This window comes from Gadus morhua, chromosome 9 (assembly GCF_902167405.1).
Source record: "Gadus morhua chromosome 9, gadMor3.0, whole genome shotgun sequence".
Lineage (NCBI taxonomy): Eukaryota > Metazoa > Chordata > Actinopteri > Gadiformes > Gadidae > Gadus > Gadus morhua.
In genome coordinates, this window is record NC_044056.1 from 24877283 (window position 1) to 24901031 (window position 23749).

Genomic DNA, 23749 nt, shown 5'->3' on the forward strand with positions numbered 1-23749 from the left:
GTGTTCTAACAAGAATACCCTTTATTATTTACAAAATTGGCATTGTGCAATTCGAGAAGCCCTGATTAGAAAAAATAATTATGATAACTTAAGTCAAATAAAATACTGTACACATCTGGAATCCCATTAGGCAGCAGATACATATACAACGTGTGTCCAATAAATTATCAGAAAACAACTGAAAAATATAAGGAGACAAGTTAAAGGGCCTGGTCACTGTAGGAATTACATCCCAGATGCCCACTGGCAGGATGACTCATCCAACAATCAACTGGATGGACACCCCTACGTCTGGGGGCTCTGTAGGGGCGACTCTCAGAGGGCTTGTGATAGATTGGGAATCATTTGTAATGGAATAGATGGCACCGTTTTATTGTCTTCTGTGATGATCAAATGTGAATTGGTCAGGAGAGGGGTGAGAGGTCAAAGTTGAGTGTGATGCTATCTCCAGCGTGGAGGCTGACCCTCTGGGCCTGCTGATGGGCCTGGGGCAGGCCGGCCGTGATGGTGTAAGTCCCTGGAGACACCTCAATGTGGAAGTCCTGAAGAACAACAAGGACCATGCAGGAATAACTTAGAATGGATCCTCTGTAAATATCCACGTTGTGTTAAACTGGAAATTCATCTTTTGCTTCCAAAAACATATTGGCTACTGGTCTTGAAAATGTCTCAAATGTTACCATATATATAGAAATACGTGATTGTGTTTGTCGGACACTCATCTCCCTATGGGCAGAGTGGAGATCCCAGCATCATTCATTTGTTCATATAATATAGCAGGACATTGTGTGCCACTCAAATAAATATGCGGTCAACATGGTCCATTAGTATATAGTCTGTGTGTTGACAAATTGCCATACGCACAGAGTCAAGTTCTTAATTGTTTGATTCATTATTATTTGTTCGTTCATATAATATATAATAAAAAAAATAAAAAATTAATTGTTGCCATTATAACGATAGCCTACTACATCTCTGAATGATGGAGGGCTTTCAGGTGTCATCTTTAAATTAAAAACCCTGGAGCCATTCTGTCTGAGCCATCATATCTACTGAACTGGCTGAACAGGCATCATCACGTGACATATATTCTTACATTAAAGGCCTTTTAAATCAGGACAATGTCAAGAGTTAACCTGGGACGAACGGTCCTTTAACATCACTGAGAAGCTGTGTTGGCCCTCTTATCGGTGCTTACTGAATAGGCTGCTGCGCTCTGAGGAGGCCTTCCCTCTGTCCTGCTGCCTGGTGTGTGGGTTCTGCCAACAGTCCGGTGGAACCTGGTGGCATGCCTTCTCTCCGCTACACTGAGCTCAGAGCAGCCGTCCGGTCGATGGACCCTCTGGAACACACACAGAACTAACTCACTGGGCAGCCATTTTTATCTAGAAATCTGTAACGTTGAGAAGTCACAATTTGGGTGTGTAATAAAGGGATGGATTCTGAAATGGCTCAACAACAATACTACATAAAGGCCCCTTCCCAAGGAAGTCAGAGTTAATTTTTCAAAAGACTTATCACGTACTTACACTCTACTCCTTTATGTACATTTGTATTATCATAAATCATAACCAAATGTAACTAATAATAAAGCCTTTACATTTAGGGTTAGCAATTGTTTTTTGATTGTTATCATTAACAATTCATACAAAACACAATAAACACACATCTCTATGTATAATAATGTAAATGATCTTTTAACCCTTTTCTCTCCTGGGATTACAGGCAAGTAACGGTTTTGCCATAGAAAACTCTCAGATTAAGTTTAGACAGGTAAGCAATGGCCAATATCAGGCAAGTATTTAAAATGTCTAAAGTATGTATAATAGTTATCTGAATAATTGTAGGATTGTATAAACTATCATCTAAGTTAACGTAGCAGGTGTCTATACCAAAATAAGTCACTGTGATTCTACCTATACATCCTCTATTATCATGGTTTGGTTTATAATCGGTTTACCTGTTGGGAATATGATAACACAATTTATACTTGTACTTCTAATGTACTGGCGTGAGCTCCTGATGCAACAGTGAAAGGCACATAGCGCCATCTGCTGACCATGCTGTGCATAGCAGGAATGAAATGACCACACATACCAGTAAAATAACGAACAGAATAAAGCAGTTCAGCGACCCAATCATTTGTTGTTTTTGATACCTTAAGTTCCCGTCTTTCCAACACCCAGTGCCGCATAAGCAGGCAATCAATGTGCTCGCAGTGACAGCTGATCGTGGATCAATTATTAGAAACAGAAGCAGAGCCATGGGCCACCCAAACACGTCCGAGAAGGTTACCGCTGCCTTCATTGTCTGCACATTATTTTGTTCATCTCGTGGTATTGTATAAGTTACTCAGCTAAAGCTTTATGTAGGCCTAAACGTTAAGACCGTTAACGACTTTTTTGTGTTTGTTGACAATAACACATTAAAGAACTTCAGTAACACCCTGAACTTTAGAAAGAGTGACAAAGACCTGGCAAACTCCGTATTACTGACATTTTAATATTGCTCGAACAAGAAGAGCCTACACTGGCGAAAAGAAGGCTCATTATAGTAATATAACCGACGTGAATATCGCTCAGGCTGTAGAGCATTAAGCGCCTCACCATGCACTGATGCCTGCTCTGGACCATCAACGCTCCCATGGTCTCAAAGGCCTGGTCCAGATCGTCCAGATGCGTCTGGTCCAGAGGTTTAGACCTGTGGGTTCTCTGCCAACACAAACCAACAAGCACACACCAAACAGAAGATACAGGACATTAGTCGTCACGCAAGTGAGGTGCTCTCCAAAAGAGATGTTTTGACGCACCTCAAGAGGATCCTGCCCGTGTTTCTGAACGGTTGTGAGAGGTCTCAGTCGGGGACCCGAGTCGGCGCAGTCCGCACGTCTCCTTGAGGCCCGTTCGAGAACCTCGGAGCCGAGGAGGGCCACACGGCGCAGAGACAGCTCGAGCCCGGTCTGGTTCTCCATGAGCGGCTACAAACCACAACGGCTCAGACGATCTCTTCATGTGATCTTTTCTTTTTAGCTCTACATGGGTGACAGCTCCCGTCCGTAGATATGACGTCACAATGTATCAATGACGTGTTAATTTAAATGTATTAACCAGGACAAATGTCCCAAACTCAGAGAGCATAAATTGGAGAAAATTGCAAACATATTTGCTCGCCGTTTACGCAAAGCCTTGGTTTGGTTTTACCGGATATCCTGAACACAGTCCCGCCTGTCAAACCTTACTGCTCGTTGGTTAAGATCTTCTTTAATAGGTCAATATTTAAGATCAGACCGCAGGGCATCCACCTTCATCTATCAGACCCTAGATTAGAGGCGGTTCGGTGTGTCACAATGATGGAGAATGCAAGTTTGAAGCTCAACATTCATCATATCTTGCAATCCATCACAGTTTATAGCAATAGCCATATCTGTTTGATCCTCGCATGGATATACCAGAGGATTGCATTGCATTGAACATCATTATACAGGTGAAACTTTAACATTTTGAATATCATGCAAAAGTTCATTTATTTATCAACTTAAAAGGTGAAACTTATATAATATATACTCACATTAGATGCAAAGTGAGATATTTCAAGCCTTTTTTCGTTATAATTTTGATGATTATGGCTTACAGCTTATGCCCCCCCCCCCCAAAAAAAAATAAAATAAAAAGGTCTGCTGCTCAGTGGTCGACGAAAATTGCATCTCATTTGGAAACCAAGGTCCCAGAGTCTGGAAGAAGAATGGAGAGGCACAAAATCCAAGTTGCTTAAAGTGAAGTTTCCAAAACCAAGTGCTGGTTTTGGCGGGCCATGTCATAGGCTGGTGTTGGTCCACTGTACTTTAAGTCCAGACTCAACTCAGCCGTCTACCAGGTCGTTTGAGAGCACTTCATGCTTTCCAGCAGGAATTGGCACCGGCACATACTGTCAAAAGTACCAGAACCTGGTTCAAAAAGCAAAAAGGGGCCCAAACCAAGTACTGTGTACATATACGTAACATCACTATACTTTTCCGGACCGATCGCTGTATTTAATTGTATCGATATGTATTCAAATTTTCTGATATTTTTAATTTGGGGTTTCATACGGCCAAGTCATAATCAAAATAAGACTTGACATTATTTTAGTTATCCATGCAATCAGGACCTCCAGGGTCCTGATGTGTTACAGCTAGTTACCTATACAATCAACGGTTCATACACTGAATTATTCAGTGCAGTCTGCTTTTAAATATATGGTAAATTATATTCACTTAGAAATTGTTTGGGGGAAAATGAGCTTAATGTTTTCAGGAGACGTGTCCGCTCCAACCCAGCAGGACCTGCACTGTATTCATTTAAACTCAAAAACTGCCTAAGTGAAATCCAACAAATCTCCCTCATTAACCGTGCAGTAGTCAAAGGTCTGTAAAGATTCAGAGTCCATGAGATACAGGGTCGTTTATATTCTAAGACCATGATGTCGTGACCCGAGACTGGAACCTTCACTATAAAAGTGACAAAGCCAGACGCACCACTCATGTTCTAAGACTGGAACCTTCATTATAAAAGGGACCAAGCCACGGACGCACCACTCATGTTCCAAGACTGGAACCGTCATAAAAAGGGACCAAGCCACAGACGCACCACTCATGTTCTAAGACTGCGTTTGAGACAAACCACACAGCATACAGAAACCGGGTCCCCTTTGTACATTTATTTTTTGCAAAAACAGAAACAGAGGTTCTCTATGCGGTCAGCACGCAGGCTCCTCCCACGGCCTTGATCTTCTCTTCCGCCAGGCGGCTGAAGAACTTGGCCTTCACGATCACCGGCTGCTTGGGCAGCTTGCCTTTGCCCAGCACTTTGTAGTAGCCCTGAAGAGGAGGAGGAGACCAGGCAGAAATATGTTAACCTATGGAATACCAGCATTAAGAGACTTGACTAGCTAGACTGAGCAACTTCATGAAGGCTGTCATTTGAATAAATCTTTCTTTTGGATTATATGCCAGTAGCTTCACTTCATGAGTCAACTACCATTGTAGCAAACCATTTGCTTTGTTATCAATTGTTACTTCAAGTGCATCCATTCACTTCAAAACGCGTGAATAAACAGACTCAGACACTTTGAATTTACTAGTTTCCACCATACAAACCAGGGTCTCCACCGATGCTGATAAACTTAAGTTACAAATCCACCAAGAATTGCCCATAAATCAATAAAATCTGGCAACATAAGGGAAAGCACTGGATCACTGGTTTAAACATTATAACCACCTAGTAGCCGCTGGTCTAGGCTTTGTTACATCAGGGATGTTTACACGATCCACCACCAGGATGGGACCAACAGAATACTGTTCCTCTGCACTGTGGACCCCTAGATCCACCAACGAGGTCTGGTCTGCTCCCACATCATTCATTCCAGTAAGGTAACTGATGGTTGGGGATACTTACAGCGCGCACAGCGTCGATGATGGGGGCGGGTCCCTCTGGCTTCTTGCCGTAGTTCAGCCTGGTCTGCTCGCTCACCAGAGTCCACAGCTTGTCCAGGTTGATGGTGGGGCAATGGGTGGTGTTCCTCTTGAGATGGTAATGTCTCATACCCAGCTTACCGAAGTACCCAGGATGGCTACACACACACAACATAACATTTATTTAACTAATCGATGCAAAATAAATGTGCCCCGTTAGAAGACATTAAACTGAACCACCTTTGAAGCACACCAAGATTAAACATAGTCCCAGGACTCATGTCCGTGCAGGTATAACACTAGACTGTAACTGCCCATGTGGGTGACTGACCAACCAGAGGGCCAGTCGGAGAGTAGGACCAGTCGTTGATCTAAGAGAGCTCTAGCACACCAAGACAACCCGTGTGTCGAGGCGAGACTCTAGTCTCTATATGGTCCACTTTATGCTCTACTAAAGCAGCATGTCACATCATGCAGAAAGTTCACATTCTTGCATCCTAGTTAACCAAGATTATAGAAATAGTTGCTAGACAACTGCCCAGTGGTTTGCCCAGTAAAGGAAGTAATCCAGAACATACATTGGTCCAATTTATCTTGAAGGGAAAACGGGACAACTCACTATTTGTCGAAGTTGATTCTGTGATGATGCATACCACCAGCATTACCACGACCTCCAGGATGCTTCCTGTGTTTACCTGCAGACGAGGGGACAGAAACTCTGTCATTCCTCAATGCAGAAGGCATTTAAACAGTTAGTTCTCAACCCAGAGGGGATTCAGACTCACCGATGCGACCATGTCCGTGGCTGACGTGCCCACGGAGTTTCCTGGTCTTCGTCTTCTTGGTCGGCTGAACGGAGGAGCAGGTTATTAATCACACAGCAGATCAGCAACGGGGAACCAAACGCTTATCCATCATACAGCAGAACAACCGGAAACCCAACCGGCAGCACGCGTGGACTGGAGACATCGCTCACTAGCATTGCAACCAACTATTATTACCCACACCTGGGGTGTATAACATGTCTCCCATATTATAAACTCAATTACGCCGTGGTTAACAGCCCTGCATCAGAATCGCCTCAGATTGCCAACGATAGCATCATGCTAGTCTGGGCTCCATGTTAGGATCCAACCACACACTTTATCAACTATCCTATGAGATCAAAGTATCGACCTGCTTTCCGGACCCGAGCCTCCGTTAGGAGGTGAACCGAGGCGTAATGTTGGGTTAATGTTTCAGAACCGGAGGGCTGACAATACGGACTCTACGATGGCAAACCGTGGTTCAATTTGCATCAAGTATAAGCATCGATACAGTCCATAACACGTTGGCACACCCAGTACGACTTCAGTATGCTTGTAAATGTTGTCTAAATATATTTTTCAGGGTAGATGAATAAGGATGGAGGTAGATTTGTATTGAAGCGTGAGCACAGAAATTCGTGTTAGGACCTACCATCTTGGAGGCGAGAAGAAAGAGGAACGGGATTACGAGAGCTCTCGCTCTTGAGCGAGATTTGCGGCCGGATGTTTACGATGAAAGCCAAACACAGCGACCCCTAGCGTGTCAATGATGCCGTATAAGGGACAGGACATTTTAATATTAACGGTGTTAACTGAGTTAACCGTGTTAACATTCAATAATCATGCTCACATGTAATCAAACGATAAATAAAAGGAACCAATATATATTGTCCTGACATAAACCCACGCGCACACACAAACGTTTTTCCTGCCTTTTGCATATTTTATTTTATAATTGTATAAAGTCATTCATTCATTCCCTCATTTGTGTGTATGGATGGATGTTTTGATAAATTGATACAAATGCATGAGTGTCCTTACTGTAAATGTTGGTTAAGTAATCATAACAATATCATTAGCCATTCTAAAGCTGGCATCTTTATATTGTTAAACTACACAACAATAACATGATAATTGAAGCCTTGGGAGTTTAGATAATTTCCCCCTTGGCAATCAATTCAGACCCCCCCCCCCCCTTCAGCAGATCCTCATTATCAAACATAGTATGATATCTGTAGCATGATCTAGACGCGTCTCTTCACCTGTTGTTGAGCGTACTACATTGAGGATCTCAGCCCGCTAGGTTGTGATTATCAGGTTTGATGGTTCTGCTGTCAACAGAGCATCACTACTATCTTCTCCTGGTGTGTTTATCCTCAGAGAGATTCATCACCTGGAGAGGGTTCAGTCGCTCCAAGCAGCACCATGGTTACCTGCCCTGAGGGCCGGGGCGTTGCTACACGGAGAAGACTCTCACCAAGCCTCTCACCTGAGAGCCACAGCTCCTCACCTGAGAGCCTTGCAGCAGAGCCCAGAGCAGCTGGAGCGGAGAGAGGAGCTGGATGGAGTGATAGCATGTAGCTTCTGGATCTACCGCCGTGCAGAGAGAGAGCCTGAAGGGTAAAGCTATGTTATATAGATATATATATATATGTATATATATGTATGTATATATATATATATATATATATATATATATATATATATATATATATATATATATATATTAGAGCTGTCAAGCGATTAAAATATTTAATCGTGATTAATCGCATTAATGTCATAGTTAACTCACGATTAATCACGAATAATCGCAAATTATTTTTCTATGATAAATATCCCTTGATTTTTTTGTCCCATTATTCTTCTCATTTTAATTCTCTTATCAACATGGTGAAGTGCATCGGCTTGCCTTGTGCAAATGATTTTTTATTGATAACAACATTGGCATACACTGATCAAAACAGGACGATACAAAAAAAGAGCCTATAGTGCAATTAAACGACTGCTTTGAACAAATGTCATTTGAACATAGCAGTCAGGCTACTGCTTCTTTGTTTTGAGGCAAAGAAAGAAAAAAAAAATACTTTTTATTTTTTAAATAAAATAATTGCGTTAATCGCGCGATATTTTTTTAAACGCCGTTAAAATTGGTTTGCGTTAACGACGTTAATAACGCGTTTAACTGACAGCTCTAATATATATATGTATATATATATACATATATATATTGTACAATACATGTTCTCAGCCTGGCCATGATATTTATTATTATTTACTTTTTTTTTTTAAGATGTATGGGGCAAATTATTTTTGGGCTATGAATCCAGTTATGAGGAGTTGAAAAAGTGTTATTAACAAGGCTGGTCCACATTAGCCTCAGAGATGAAGACGATGGGACCAGACCAGCCCTGCAACCGACGGAGGAAGACCTCTGAAAGGATGAGGAGACCCTCTGCTGACCCTGATGGAAGCAAAAGGGCTTTACTCAGGAGAATCAGGTAGCATGAAGTGAAGGAAACATACTGGACCACATAGCTTTATTGGAATGGACAGCTTGTGTGTGTGTGTGTGTGTGTGTGTGTGTGTGTGTGTGTGTGTGTGTGTGTGTGTGTGTGTGTGTGTGTGTGTGTGTGTGTGTGTGTGTGTGTGTGTGTGTGCTGTGGTGTATGATTACAACGAATCCTCCTCAAGTCATCTAAAACTGGCTTCAGTTTAGCCAATTAATATTCTAAAATCCACCCATTTGGATAGAAATTACATTACCAGTAAGAAAACTAAATGCATACATTTGATGTTGTCATAGCGACCTGACTACTATTGTACATTAAATATAATACAGGATTCACCCAGAGGCCCAGAGGATTCTGGGTAATTCCATCATCGCTTTAGTTTGCCTGGAACGTTTAGAAGACCTAGCTGGGACTTGCCCGACGTTGCACTCCACAGCCCTGGGGCCCACGGTGACTCTGACACGGGTCCAATGGCCACCTCACCGGCCTCAGCCCGGGCCTGCGCTGGTCCATTCTTCTCATCAGGTATGACCAGCATAGGACCTTAGAAGGTCATGGTCGACGGTCAGTCCTAACGTTGTGGCAGTGGACAGATTCACTTTGGATAAAACAACCTGCTAACTTAATTAAGAGTGCTAGCACATAAACAACTCTGCACTACATTTGAATGAAAGTCATTGTAAATTGTATTGATAAGTTAAATTTATGTTTGATTGGAAAACCCATTTTGTAATATTTCATTATTCCTTGTTTATGTATGCATTCAACTATTTTTATTCATTATTATGTATACGTTAAAGAAGTAATCTGTAAGCAGCCGTTCTTCAGTCTAACATTTCGTAACATTAATTATCCTGCATGCAGGGGCTTTAATCAATGGGCTGTAAGCTCAGCCCCACTGTCTCCTCAAAGAGTCAGTAGCTTTACAGACATCTATATAAGCCCCATTGTTCAACTCATAGAGGCAGGGGCTTTACAGACATCTTTGCAGGAAGATCTGGAGATTGCCCCTTTAAGGTATATTTATATCTCTTTGTACAGCATGGTTTCAATCCAAACACATCCGACACGTACCAGGCGGGCACTGTGTCCCCCCCAGCCCAGCCACCAGGGCCTCCAGACCCCATTCCTCCGGACCACACCACCCCAACGCCCTGGAGCCCTGAACCCCTGCACTGCTCCGTTGGCATGGTGGAGCCCGAGGAGCACAGCCTTCACAAGGAGGCCGACTCCAACACGCCGCAGCCTCTGTTACAGAGCAGCTGGGATCGTCTAGCAACAGCAGACACTACTGAATTGGCACCGCTGGATCAAGATCCAGATCCAGATCTAGATCTAGATCCAGATCCAGATCCAGATCCAGAACCAGATCCAGATCCCGATCCAGATCCAGAGCCGGATCCAGATCCAGATCCGGATCTAGAACCAGATCCAGATCTAGAACCAGATCCAGATCTAAATCCAGATCCAGATCTTGATCCGGATCTAGAACCACATCCAGATCCAGATCCGGATCTAGAACCAGATCCAGATTTAGATCCAGATCTAGATCCAGATCTAGATCCAGATCCAGAGCCAGAGCCAGATCCAGATCTAGAACCAGATCCAGATCCAGACCAGGACATGGTGATCCAGGTGGATCCGGACCGAGAGTCTTCCGCCCTGGACTGGGACCAGGACCAGGAGGTGCTTCTGGTTCTGGAGGACGACGCTCTGCCTGAGGCGGAGGTGGTGTCCAGACCCAGGGGGGAGGACCTCCACAGCTCACTAATGCAACAGGAAGCTGTCGTATCCTGGCAACAGGCAGCTGTCGTATCCAGGCAACAGGCAGCTGTCGTATTCGGGGAACAGGAAAATGTCATATCAATCCAACAGGAAGCTGTCGTATCCATGCAACAAGCTACAGCCATAGCCAGGCAACAGGAAGCTGCCTTGTTCATACAACAGGTTGCTGTCGTATCCAAGAAACCGGAAGCTGTCATATCCAGGCAAAATGAGGCTCTTGTATCCAGGCAACAGGAGGCTGTCGTATCCAGGCAGCAGGAGGCTGTAGTATCCAGGCAACAGGAGGCTGTCGTATCCAGGCAACAGGAGGCTGTCGTATCCAGGCAGCAGGAGGCTGTAGTATCCAGGCAACAGGAGGCTGTCGTATCCAGGCAACAGGAGGCTGTCGTATCCAGGCAACAGGAGGTTGTCGTATCCAGGCAACAGGAGGCTGTTGTATCTAGGCAACAGGAGGCTGTCGTATCCAAGCAGCAGGAGACTGTCGTATCCAGGCAACAGGAGGCTGTCGTATCCAGGCAACCATCTGACGGACAAATGGAGAGTGATGACTTCTGTGCGGTGTGCCAGATCGGTGGAGAGCTGCTCTGCTGCGACCGCTGTCCTAAAGTGTTCCACCTGAGCTGCCACATCCCCTCCCTCCTCACCTTCCCAGCGTGAGTCCCTCCTGCTTTTATTTGTTATTGATTCAATTAACTATCAAAATATTTTAAACCCCATTCCCATCAACCTTAGTACTAATCAGTCAATCAGAAACGGGATCAATTCACTTGAATGTAGTCTAAAGGTATATTGTGTATCATTTCAATAACCCTTTCTAATCTAGAGTATTCCACCCAAAAGGTTTTAAACCTTCATTGTTGTAATGTCCTTCAACACAAGCAGCTCAGTAGACCAGACATTACCACTGTAATACTGTGAACTCAGTAACACTGCTGCTAACCTGCCCCCCTCTGCCCCACAGGGGGGACTGGCTCTGTACTCTGTGCCGTGGCGAGCAGGACGCAGCAGAGGGCTATGCCTGTGAGAGTGCACCCAGTGGAGAGAGCAGAGCTCCGTACACGCTGTCCACCAGGGACCAGAGAGTAAGCCCTACCACACAGCTGCAGGCTGCTATGAGCTGCTCACTGGGGACAAAGACCTGTAAACAGTGTGACTGCACTGGTTCTTTAAGAGCAGGTCTTTAAGAGCTATGAACCGTCCTTCTACTGTCTATTCCAATCCACAACGGCCACAACAGTAAAGTAACAAAGTGAAAAAGAATGAATGCAAATTTGAGTAAAGTCTAGGGATGGGGATCGAAACCCGGTTCAAACAAGTACCCGGTTCCACTTTTTTCAAAACCCGAAAATCATTAACGTTTGGGCTTATCGATACCACTATCGAGTCCCGTCGTTCATTTTGTTAATATTTTTGTAAAGTAATGTTGTGTCCCTCGAGTCGCGTCACGGCATTTACCGTATTGGTCCAAATATAAGACGACCCTGATTATAAGACGACCCCCCCTGTTTTTCAACACAAACATTTAGAAAAAAAGATTTGCAGACCAGATTTGCAGAACAAAGAACAGTGAATTAAACACTTGTTATATTAATGACAATAATAATAATGCCAGTAAAGGCCACGGCACTTTCAAGGCAAAATATGTACAGTATGATTCAAAATTAATATCAAGCAATAATCAAGCAACATTGGGAACATTTTTAAATAACATGGAAAAATACAGGCCACATATTTAACTAAACTTAACAAAAATTCGCCAAACTTCTCCTCCGATCTCTCTCTATTGCTCACACACGTCCTCTGCCCTGCTGTGTTTGCTCTCGCTGTCATCGCTCCCCAGCTGCTCCGCTTCCACCGGCTCCGCCCAAAGCACGTTTTCTATGACGTATTCAAAAACTCTCCGGTCAACCTCACTGAAACGGCCACTTTTGCCGCTTTTCCACCGCACATGTAGCTCGACTCGACTCGACTCGACTCGACACGACTCGACACGGTAGCAGCACTGGTCGTTTTCCACCGCAAATAGTACCTCCTGGACGTGGGCGGGGTCGGCTGCGCGAAAGGGCCGTGACGTATATTTGTACGCGACGCAAACAACACCTACGCAACCCACACATGGACAGAACCCACATAACAACAATGGAGGACATCGATAACATTACTATTATTAGCTGGCATGTTGAAGAAGTTGAAGAAGTGGAATATGTTTGCTGCGGCGCTGCTATGGCTGTTACCAGCGTGGTTGCCATGTCGCTCTCGTGACTTCGTCACACTCTCTGGCCAATCAGTGGCCGGCCGTCTGCCGACGTCACCTTTTAGCATCGGCTCAGCCGCTTGGAACCTAGAGCGAGGCGGTACTAGAAAAAGCAGCCACTTCGGGTACCAGATACCATGTTATCGCGGTGGAAACGCAAAAAATGCGAGCTGAGTCGAGTCGAGTCGAGTCGTGTCGAGCTGGTACCATGCAGTGGAAAAGCGGCATTTGAGGACCACGGTAGGATTTGCACTGACTGTTGACGTCTTTGAGACGTTATTTTGGTGCTCGCCATCTTCTTACGTTACACTCCGTGACCCCAATCTTCTTGGCAGCTTGGCAGTTGTTACTTGACTCTGCCTTATTGACGACCATTATTTTAAAATTGGCATCATAGCTCCTCCGCTGTTGTTGATTGACCTGACCCACTTTTGAGCCACTTGTCTCTAATGGTCAGCCTGTCTTTAAACACCGGTAACGGTCTGGTTGTTAAGGACGCTGGACTACTTCCCGGAACCAATTTCTGGCGCAACCTGCGGCCGCGAATGTGTATTGACATTTAAAGGGAGAGGCGAAGAAGTGAAACTGCGCTCTGAATACTAGACTCCGAATATAATGCCGCTTTTCCACCGCACATGTAGCTCGAAACGACACGACTCGACACGACACGACTCGACACGGTAACAGCACGGGTCCTTTTCCACCGCAAATAGTACCTCCTGGACGTGGGCGGGGTCGGCTGCACGAAAGGGCCGTGACGTATTTTTGTACGCGACGCAAACAACACCTTCGCAACCCACGCATGGACAAAACCCACATAACAACAATGGAGGACATCGATGCGATGGTATTCGTGTTCGTATTATTAGCTGGCATGTTGAAGAAGTTGAAGAAGTGGAATATGTTGGCTGCGGCGCTGCTATGGCTGTTACCAGCATGGTTGCCATGTCGCTCTCGTGACTTCGTCACACTCTCTGGCCAATCAGTGGCCGGCCGTCTGCCGACGTCACCTTTAGCATCGGCTCAGCCGCTTGGAACCTAGAGCGAGGCGGTACTAGAAAAAGCAGCCACTTCAGGTACCAGATACCATGTTTTCGCGGTGGAAACGCAAAAAATGCGAGCTGAGTCGAGTCGAGTCGAGTCGTGTCGAGCTGGTACCATGCAGTGGAAAAGCGGCATTTGAGGACCACGGTAGGATTTGCACTGACTGTTGACGTCTTTGAGACGTTATTTTGGTGCTCGCCATCTTCTTACGTTACACTCCGTGACCCCAATCTTCTTGGCAGCTTGGCAGTTGTTACTTGACTCTGCCTTATTGACGACCATTATTTTAAAATTGGCATCATAGCTCCTCCGCTGTTGTTGATTGACCTGACCCACTTTTGAGCCACTTGTCTCTAATGGTCAGCCTGTCTTTAAACACCGGTAACGGTCTGGTTGTTAAGGACGCTGGACTACTTCCCGGAACCAATTTCTGGCGCAACCTGCGGCCGCGAATGTGTATTGACATTTAAAGGGAGAGGCGAAGAAGTGAAACTGCGCTCTGAATACTAGACTCCGAATATAATGCCGCTTTTCCACCGCACATGTAGCTCGAAACGACACGACTCGACACGACACGACTCGACACGGTAACAGCACGGGTCCTTTTCCACCGCAAATAGTACCTCCTGGACGTGGGCGGGGTCGGCTGCACGAAAGGGCCGTGACGTATTTTTGTACGCGACGCAAACAACACCTTCGCAACCCACGCATGGACAAAACCCACATAACAACAATGGAGGACATCGATGCGATGGTATTCGTGTTCGTATTATTAGCTGGCATGTTGAAGAAGTTGAAGAAGTGGAATATGTTGGCTGCGGCGCTGCTATGGCTGTTACCAGCATGGTTGCCATGTCGCTCTCGTGACTTCGTCACACTCTCTGGCCAATCAGTGGCCGGCCGTCTGCCGACGTCACCTTTAGCATCGGCTCAGCCGCTTGGAACCTAGAGCGAGGCGGTACTAGAAAAAGCAGCCACTTCAGGTACCAGATACCATGTTTTCGCGGTGGAAACGCAAAAAATGCGAGCTGAGTCGAGTCGAGTCGAGTCGTGTCGAGCTGGTACCATGCAGTGGAAAAGCGGCATAAGACGACCCAACTTTTTCAGACCCATTTCGAGGGGAAAAAAGGCCGTCTTATATTCGGACCAATACGGTAAATCAAATCAATCCAATCACTGCAGCGTGTCCACCAATGTTTTTGAATGGAATTGTAAGCAAACAGGTATTACAGGTAAAACAAGTGAAGTCAATTGTGAAATCGTTGTTGTAATCAGCAGCATACAAGTTAGTTATCTTAAAAAGTAAATAAAGTTTCAGATGTGCTGCGTGATGATGTGTTGAGTATGGCTCAGTAAAACGACAGTTAGGTTATCATGATGTGTTCAAATGTAACATAAAGAAACGGTAAATTGAGTTCTTGGTGAGAAACATGAGTACTGTATAACTCATGTTTCTGGGTTGTATAGTGCTCTTATCATTTTAGTTTATATAACTAAAACTACTGATGTCAATAGTTATTAAGCATTACATATTTAATTTAAATGCAAAGAGCAAGGAGCCTAAATATTTTCCTCATCAATAAAAAAGCTTCGTATTTCCACCAATTAATAAAAAGTATCGATAGTGGTATCGATAAAGACTCGGATCGTTAAGGAGTATCGAAAATGGTATCGATATCAATAAATATTAATGATCCCCATCCCTAGTAAAGTCCTCTTTGAACTTGTTAGGGCAAATGTATTCTTAGTTTTATTTTATTGAAAATTACCTCCCCCTGCTGGCAGTTTTATGTTTGTTTGAGATGCCCCCTGGAACTCAATAAAGGTAGACAGGATGTGAGGCCCAAAGAGGGGAACGCATTCGGAAAACGCCAGCCACAGTCGGGAGCGATGTGGTTTCTTGACCACAAACACGAATTTGTATACAAATTCAAATAGCCTATACGAATTACATACAAAGATACAACCTTGAATGTGCATTTACACTGAAACACGCATACACCTTTGGATAATATATTATTGTTATAAATAGAAGGACAAAAGATCTTATTTTAGTTATAATTAGATTTAATTAGATTGTAATTGATCATGCGTCTGAAATAACCCAGCGCCTGGGCTCAAGCGGTGTCTTGAAATAAAGTAGGACAAGCTGCCGAAACAGACCTTCCTCGCAAACAAACATTTGAGCAATAAAGAATATAATCTATTTTGTTTGTGTGTGCATGCTTGTGTATGTATGTACGTGTGTGTGTGTGTGCTTGTGTTTGTGTTTGTGTGTGTGTGTGTATGCCTGTGTATGTGTGTGTGTGGGTGTGCATGCCTATGCACGTGTGTGTGTGTGTGTGTGTGTGTGTGTGTGTGTGTGTGTGTGTGTGTGTGTGTGTGTGTGTGTGTGTGTGTGTGTGTGTGTGTGTGTGCATGCCTGCCTGTGTGTATGGTTTTGTGTGTGTGCATGCCTGCCTGTGTGTGTATGTGTGTGTGCATGCATGTGTTCTCTCTGCAGAGGTGTGAGAAGCTGACTCTGCTGCTGCTCTGTCACCTCCTCAGCGCTCCGTTCCACGAGGCTGTCAGCCCATTGGTCAGATTACACCTTCATACAGTAGCCTTATTAATCGCATTATCATTCAGTCCCCACGTACTTCAATATCATGAACCTAGAAGGCGTGATGTGGCTGATCGGCTCCGGCAAAGGCCGACCAATCTGCTTCTCCAATGGAAGATGTGAGAGGAGTTATGGATTTATGTTTTAACCATCGATGCAGTTCTACTATAAACCAATCCCAAGCCTTCAGGCTATATCGCAACGGTATGAGTTCTATGATGAGTGGGTCCTGTGGTTCTATGATGAGTGGGTCCCTGTGGTTCTCTGATGAGTGGGTCCTGTGGTTCTATGATGAGTGGGTCCTATGGTTCTATGATGAGTGGGTCCCTATGGTTCTATGATGAGTGGGTCCCTGTGGTTCTATGATAAGTGGGTCCCTGTGGTTCTATGATGAGTGGGTCCTATGGTTCTATGATGAGTGGGTCCCTGTGGTTCTATGATGAGTGGGTCCCTATGGTTCTATGATGAGTGGGTCCCTGTGGTTCTATGAGTGGGTCCTATGGTTCTATGATGAGTGGGTCCCTGTGGTTCTATGAGTGGGTCCCTATGGATCTATGAGTGGGTCCCTGTGGTTCTATGAGTGGGTCCTATGGTTCTATGAGTGGGTCCCTGTGGTTCTATGATTAGTGGGTCCCTGTGGTTCTATGATGAGTGGGTCCTATGGTTCTATGATGAGTGGGTCCTATGATTCTATGAGTGGTTCCCTGTGGTTCTATGATGAGTGATGCCCTCTTCTCCCGGGGGTTGGGATGGGGACCAGGCTCAGAACTACTACCAGATCATCAGGAGGCCCATGGACCTCTCGGTGGTCCGGAGGAAGCTGGATGAGAGCAACACGCTGCACTACTTCACCCCGGAGCAGTTTGTGGACGACCTGCTCCTCATGTTCAGGAACTGTGCCACCTTTAACTATGTGAGTGGTCTCTCCTTTAGTTATGTGAGTGGTCTCTCCATTAGTTATGTGAGTGGTCTCTCCTTTAACCATGTGAGTGGTCTCTCCTTTAACGATGTGAGTGGTCTCTCCTTTAACTATGTGAATGGTCTCTCCTTTAACTATGTGAGTGGTCTCTCCTTTAACTATGTGAGTGGTCTCTCCTTTAACCATGTGAGTGGTCTCCCCTTTAACCATGTGAGTGGTCTCTCCTTTAAATATGTGAGTGGTCTCTCCCCTATGTGAGTGGTTTCTCCTTTAACGATGTGAGTGGTCTCTCCCCGATGTGAGTGGTCTCTCCCCTATGTGAGTGGTCTCTCCTTTAACCATGTGAGTGGTCTCTCTCCTATGTGAGTGGCCTGCACTGTATTGCAACGTTCACTACTTCATCAGTGGACGCAAATTATTTGTATCTAGCATTAGGTCATTAAGTACAAGCTATATCTAATGAACTTCAATGAAAATTAGATGCATGCCGTTAATGTAACATAGCGGTTAGACGTCTTGCTCAAGGATCCCTTTGTGTGCGGTAGATGGCAGACAGGCTCAAACCAATAACCTTTTTGCTGAGTCAGAAACGTAACCACTAGAATATCCTTCAACAGATTCTAGTGAAATAATCGACTCCCCCAGGCCTAGTGTAAAATATACAGGTCTTTCACTTTCAAAATAGCACAAAGGGCTAACGATCAAGAACAGGAACAGGTTGTCTTATCAGGTCAAGATAGTATACTGGCTATGTGTTCGACTCCCATCCAGTAGGGACTGTGATCTATCTCCACTGGGATCAATCCCCACTGGGATCTATCCCCACTGGGATCTTTGCCATATGTCTGCTAGCCTCTAGGCCTTCTAGAGCCAGACAGCCTGTCAGCCTCTGAACCCCAGGACTCCCTGTAGATCACAGAGCATCTTGTCCTCCACCTAGCAGAACCAAAGGACTCCCTGTAGATCACAGAGCACCTTGTCCTCCACCTAGCAGAACCCCACGACTCCCTGTAGATCACAGAGCACCTTGTCCTCCACCTAGCAGAACCCCAGGACTCCCTGTAGACCACAGAGCACCTTGTCCTCCACCTAGCTGAACCTCAGGACTCCCTGTAGATCACAGAGCATCTTGTCCTCCGGCTAGCTGAACCACGTGACTCCCTGTAGATCACAGAGCACCTTGTCCTCCACCTAGCAGAACCTCAGGACTCCCTGTAGATCACAGAGCACCTTGTCCTCCATCTAGCAGAACCTCAGGACTCCCTGTAGATCACAGAGCACCTTGTCCTCCCCTTGCAGCCGGACTCCGAGGTGGCCCGCGCGGGTCGTGACCTGGAAGCATTCTTCCTTGAGCAGCTCCGGCAGGTTTTCAGTGACCAGACCTTCCCGGCAGCCTGCCAGAAGGCCAGCGACCAGGCCCGTCTCTGCTGGCTCCAAAGGAAAAGGAAGGACAACTCCAGGAAGAAGAAACATCTTCTAGGCGGGAAGAAATACTTCCTGTGATCTTGATTTAATAGTTGTAAACTGAATATTGGAATGACATGTGTGAAGAATGACTTAGTTCCACATAGTTCTTCAAGGTGCATAGAACCTTGTATATGCTGTCTTCAAGCATTTTGTTATTACCTTTCTTTACCTTATTGTTCTGATTGAAGAAACATGTATTTATATTCAAATCCTAATTGAAGGATTTCAATCTGGCTGTTGTGCTCAGTTTACATTGTCCATGCAACAAAATAGTAGAAATATTGCTTCCTAGATAGCTTACAATTTATTCTAGAAAATACAATTTGTGGGAAATAATGGATGTCAACAAAAAGTGGTGATGTGCTGGTGAACGTTTGCTTCAGGCATGCTTGTATTAAAGAATAAAAAAGAAAACATGAATCCTTGTCGTAATTTTTTCACGCATAATTTTAATAAACAAGATAGTAAGACCTTGTAAGTCCACATCTGTATTTCATATAGGCCTGTATTAAATACATATAGTTATGACACACACCTGACATTAGTATCAGATCAGCTCAATAACTTCTGCCTTCGTTCCCTTGAGTAGGGCATCAAAATAGTGGCTGGTACACCATGTGGTCGCATGATTCAGGTCGCATGATGTTTCATGTGTACTGAATAGGGTAAAGAGTGTTTCTACTGGACGTTGCCCCTGCTCCCGGTGGTCCAGGTTCACTGACAGCTTCTAATGTTGGCCCTTCAGTTTGTCCAAAGAAACACAAACCTCTTTGAGGGATCCAGGAGTCACAGCAGAAGCAAACTTTTGGTGAATTTAGAAAACTCTAACAGTGCTTGTCTGCTTAGTCTGTTTCACGGGGGATCCCTTAATTCATTGCTCTGCACACCCGCCCCTTGCAGCTGCTCCTATCTGGTGAACCCAACAGACCTTGGACGGAGCCTGCAGGAGTAGTATATACTATGTACTGTTTGGGTCCATTCCTATCTGAACACACTTCCGGTTGGGGAGGGTGGGGGTGGAGGGGGGGATCCCTATTCACAGGGGCCACTTCCTGTTTATGGTTTATGACGGGTCGTAAACATAGTATAAAAAGGGGGCGACGGCTGCTGTAGGGTCTCCGCATTCATCAAGTTGTCTGCAGTGTTCTTTTCAATCAACATGGACTGCTCATCAGAAGAAACCCGTAGATCAGATAGTGCTATTTGGTTGTATAGGGGCCCTCGTACCCCTACACCATTGTCTTCTCCCGCCATGGACGACTCTGCGTCGAGCAATGAGGACATTGAAAACCAGATGCCTGATGGTATGTCCGTCTTTAGTACGCCTGTGTCTAACTATGTCAATAGTTGTGGAGATGCGGTACTGCTTAATGCTCCACTCAAAAGAACGAGGCCTGTTTTAGGCTTGAGAGACCAGAGTGCCGGGGATTCATTCACCCACGTTGGCGAATACGGCTTGGAGTATGTAATATCATGGGTCGATGGCTGTGTTATTTTGAATGTTAAAGATTGTGCTACAGAGTGGCGGTTGAACGTTCACGAATGGAATTTTTTCTTGGAGAATTTATGCCCCATGCTAGACGGCGTCCGGGGTACATGGCAGGCGGGAACCCATGTATTCCAATGGACCTTTCAGTATGAATCGAGGATTCATCGCATGGATGCAAACTATCATACGAAGAGACCACAGGAGTTCATTTTTTTCAGACGCTGTGTTGATACAGACGAGCTACCACAGTGCTATGATATGCATTGCGTCGGTAGCTCTCCTCTACGCACCAGTGTTTTAGAGGCTGCTGATTATTTTGATAATGTCTTTTTCATGCAGTGGGCTGATTTGTCTGCACTACGTGGAATTTTTGCAGAGATTGATTCTATGGCTAAGACGAATGAAGAACCATGGAGCACAGCTGATGATGAATGCCGAATGTGCCTGTTTGAGTCGTCTGGGTTTGATGATGGGGTACATGGTGTGTTTGAGTATGTTTAGGGTTATGCTAGCGTTAGAAAATGTCAGCAATGTATAAGAAGGTGGGGTACATGCTAGTAGTATTAAGGGATGGTTTATTTTCCTTTTTAAATGTGTTTTTTGATAGACTATACCTTATATTAATATGTGGGTGTTGTGTGTTTTTTTTATTTTCATATTCTAATGGTATATTTTTGATACGCTATGCAGCACAGGTCAATGATGAACATGTGCAAGGTGGGGGTGTGGCTATGGAGACTGCTGATTTAAAGGCTGTACAACCCGGACCCCACTGGCTTCAAGAGTATGCCATCTATCTGACCGGATTGAATCTGACCTTCCTACACGTCGGAGAGGACAGTGAGCTGGAGGTGGACACTGCTATGAGAGACGACGGATGGCCTGTATCAATACAGATCCGTTTAAACCCTGCATCGCTGGCCGTTCTGCGATTTACCACAGGGCTCTGTGTGGTGGCCATCATCAACCATCAGAAGCAAGCGGACTGCTGGGGATGCCAGTGTGATTGCCCAAGTCAACGACGCCATTCATGCCTGCAGGGAGCGACACATCATCACTACGAATCCCACTACCATGACATTTGTGTCATCCTGGACAGACACCCCTTCCTGTTACTTTTAGAAACTGTTCTAAAGAAGACTACAGGGTTGACTGTGTCCCCCGGAAAAATCTATGGTGTGGTCGAATCTTATCTATGTGATTTAATATGCAATACCTATAATACCGAAAAACTGGATTTAATGACCACCGAAGGTGTGTCTGATGAACATCTGCTTCTGATACATGAAGCCATACAAATGTGGCGTCCTACATTGTCATTAGGCAAACCAAAGCCTGCTGGTGGGTGGCGTTTATAATGGGGGTGTTGTTTTCTTATGCGTATGATGCGGATAGCAAGTATGTATCAGATAGACTATCCGTTTTGATGTATGCTGCCATAGAAAATGTTACATATGTCCAGCATAATGCCTATATCAAATGCACGTATAAGGTTTGGAATGATCTGGTCATGAAATTCTTGTATGATAAACCTACTGATCAAATGTTAGCTGAAATATTTCCCCATTTCCCCGATGGTGACTGTTTTACCATCGGACATGTCATGTGTATATGTGCTTTTGTATCGGATGTCTTGAAGTTGAATAATGCCTCAAACGCCGAGGGTATTAGAACTGCTAGAATGATGGCTTGTAAAATGGTGCAGAAAAATAAAACTGCATGTAGGCTTTATCTGAGAATTGTTTTGAGTGGACAGACATTTTAAATAAAAGGATGGATAACTCTGATCAGTGTTTCAGTATTCGTTTTTTGTTGCATGCATACGACATGGATAAACGGCTGCATAAGACTTATTATGATCCCTCCGGACCAGGGGGTTACGGCGGCATCAATAAACTAAGAACGGCCCTTGAGCATAGTGAGGGTGCAGTACCTCCACTAAAATATATCAAGAAATGGTTGCTGAAGCAGGATCCCTACACCCTGCATGTACCTGCACCGATACATTTCCGCCGAAATAGAGTATTGGTTAGTGGAATAGATAGACAGTTCCAGGCTGATTTAGTGGATATGGCAGAGTATGCATCCGAAAATGATGGTGTGCATTTTCTGTTGACGTGCATCGATGTATTCTCAAAACATGCATGGGTTCGTCCGTTACCATCCAAGAGGGCTATCGACGTCGCTAAAGCTTTTGATGATATTCTTGGTGAAGGGCGGTCCCCCGATAAACTGCAGACTGACGCTGGCAAAGAATTTTATAACAAGATCTTTCAGCGTTTGATGGAGCGGTACAATGTCAAACATTTCTCTACATCTAACGAGACCAAGGCCAGTATAGTGGAACGCTTCAACAGGACTCTGAAAACCCGCATGTGGAGATATTTAACAGCTGCCAACTCCAAACGATATGTGGATAAACTACAGGATATGGTCCATGCTTATAACCATTCATATCATAGATCGATAAAAATGACCCCGGCCAGTGTTGATAAAGATAATGAGAAAACAGTGTTTAATACGCTATACAAAACCACTCAAGAGCCGATGGTGGTGTTTAGATACGATGTTGGTGACACGGTTAGAATTTCAAAAGTCAGAGCTACATTTCGAAAGGGGTATGAGCAGACGTTTACAGATGAATATTTTGTAATATCGCAGCGCATTGCAAGGTGTCCTCCAGTCTATAAGCTGCAAGACTATGCAGGTGCCCCTGTCCATGGAACATTTTACGAGAAAGAGCTGCAAGAAGTTATAGTGTCTAAAAACAAGGTGTATAAAATAGAAAAGATTATTGATAGAAAAAGGGAGGGGTCTAAGAATCTGCTATATGTCAAATGGCTGGGGTGGCCGGAGGCATTCAATTCATGGATAGCTGAAAAGACACTAGTCGATGTGTAAAGAGACATACAAGAGACATACAATCCATTATAACCAGAGTGTACGATGGATAAGGAGGTGTCTGGGGGTTTCTATGTGACTCTAGCGAGTAATGCATCGGCAGGGATCTACCCGCAAAATAAGATATGGAATTTTAGAACTAAATTAGCAAAATCTATACACACCAAGCAGCCCTATGAAGTAGGCCTAATTGAAGCTCAGTACCCATGCAGCTGGCATAGTTTTCCTACCGAGGACGCTACGATGACCGTTCACGATGGTAAAACGGGTCATAGGACATCATGTCTATTAGTTGGTGGGCTTTATGAGAGTATCGGATCGTTATTACTACAAATCAACAAGACTTGGACCAAATATAATCCTGGCAGTAAAGTTATACTACATCATGAAGGTATTAGAAACCGCATTTATGTAGAAGGAGACGATCACCTATCTATCGTCTTTAGAGGAAAACTGGCTGCTATGCTGGGTTTCGATACAGGTGTCAAGCTACAGGCCCATAAATCGTATGCAGCATATCCCC

At 44.7% G+C, this 23749-nt stretch overlaps 4 protein-coding genes and 1 non-coding gene across 6 annotated transcripts; 2 read left to right on the forward strand and 3 right to left on the reverse strand.

Annotated features, from left to right (window-relative positions):
* Position 1: 1 nt before the first annotated feature.
* akip1 (A kinase (PRKA) interacting protein 1) lies at positions 2-3224 on the reverse strand. Of its 2 annotated transcripts, none has more exons than XM_030367198.1 (4): positions 2810-3224; positions 2568-2711; positions 1199-1342; positions 2-542 (listed from the first exon to the last, which is right to left on the reverse strand). In XM_030367198.1, exons 1-4 carry the CDS (start codon positions 2969-2971, stop codon positions 405-407), a joined length of 588 nt encoding a protein of 195 aa, XP_030223058.1. In that variant the 5' UTR covers positions 2972-3224; the 3' UTR covers positions 2-404. The 2 variants fall into 2 exon arrangements, with proteins under 2 accessions (XP_030223058.1, XP_030223059.1); XM_030367199.1 differs by having other exon boundaries at positions 2607-2711; positions 2810-3220.
* Positions 3225-4675: 1451 nt separating this feature from the next.
* rpl27a (ribosomal protein L27a) lies at positions 4676-6997 on the reverse strand. Its single transcript, XM_030367204.1, has 5 exons — positions 6908-6997; positions 6235-6298; positions 6069-6144; positions 5433-5607; positions 4676-4855 (listed from the first exon to the last, which is right to left on the reverse strand). Exons 1-5 carry the CDS (start codon positions 6908-6910, stop codon positions 4727-4729), a joined length of 447 nt encoding a protein of 148 aa, XP_030223064.1. The 5' UTR covers positions 6911-6997; the 3' UTR covers positions 4676-4726.
* Positions 5752-5880, reverse strand: LOC115551697 (small nucleolar RNA SNORA3/SNORA45 family). The gene has a single exon (XR_003978194.1). It is a non-coding gene; the product is annotated as a small nucleolar RNA SNORA3/SNORA45 family (small nucleolar RNA).
* Positions 6998-7614: 617 nt separating the features above from the next.
* On the forward strand, positions 7615-10243 carry LOC115550842 (wiskott-Aldrich syndrome protein family member 1-like). Its single transcript, XM_030366177.1, has 5 exons — positions 7615-7875; positions 8630-8753; positions 9095-9290; positions 9807-10159; positions 10237-10243. The coding sequence occupies exons 2-5, from the start codon at positions 8638-8640 to the stop codon at positions 10241-10243; spliced, it is 672 nt and encodes a 223-aa protein (XP_030222037.1). The 5' UTR covers positions 7615-7875; positions 8630-8637.
* A 106-nt stretch (positions 10244-10349) lies between these two features.
* On the forward strand, positions 10350-19245 carry LOC115551440 (uncharacterized). The gene is made up of 5 exons (XM_030367188.1): positions 10350-11203; positions 11512-11632; positions 16352-16426; positions 17211-17363; positions 18669-19245. Exons 1-5 carry the CDS (start codon positions 10389-10391, stop codon positions 18870-18872), a joined length of 1368 nt encoding a protein of 455 aa, XP_030223048.1. The 5' UTR covers positions 10350-10388; the 3' UTR covers positions 18873-19245.
* The last annotated feature ends 4504 nt before the right edge of the window (positions 19246-23749 follow it).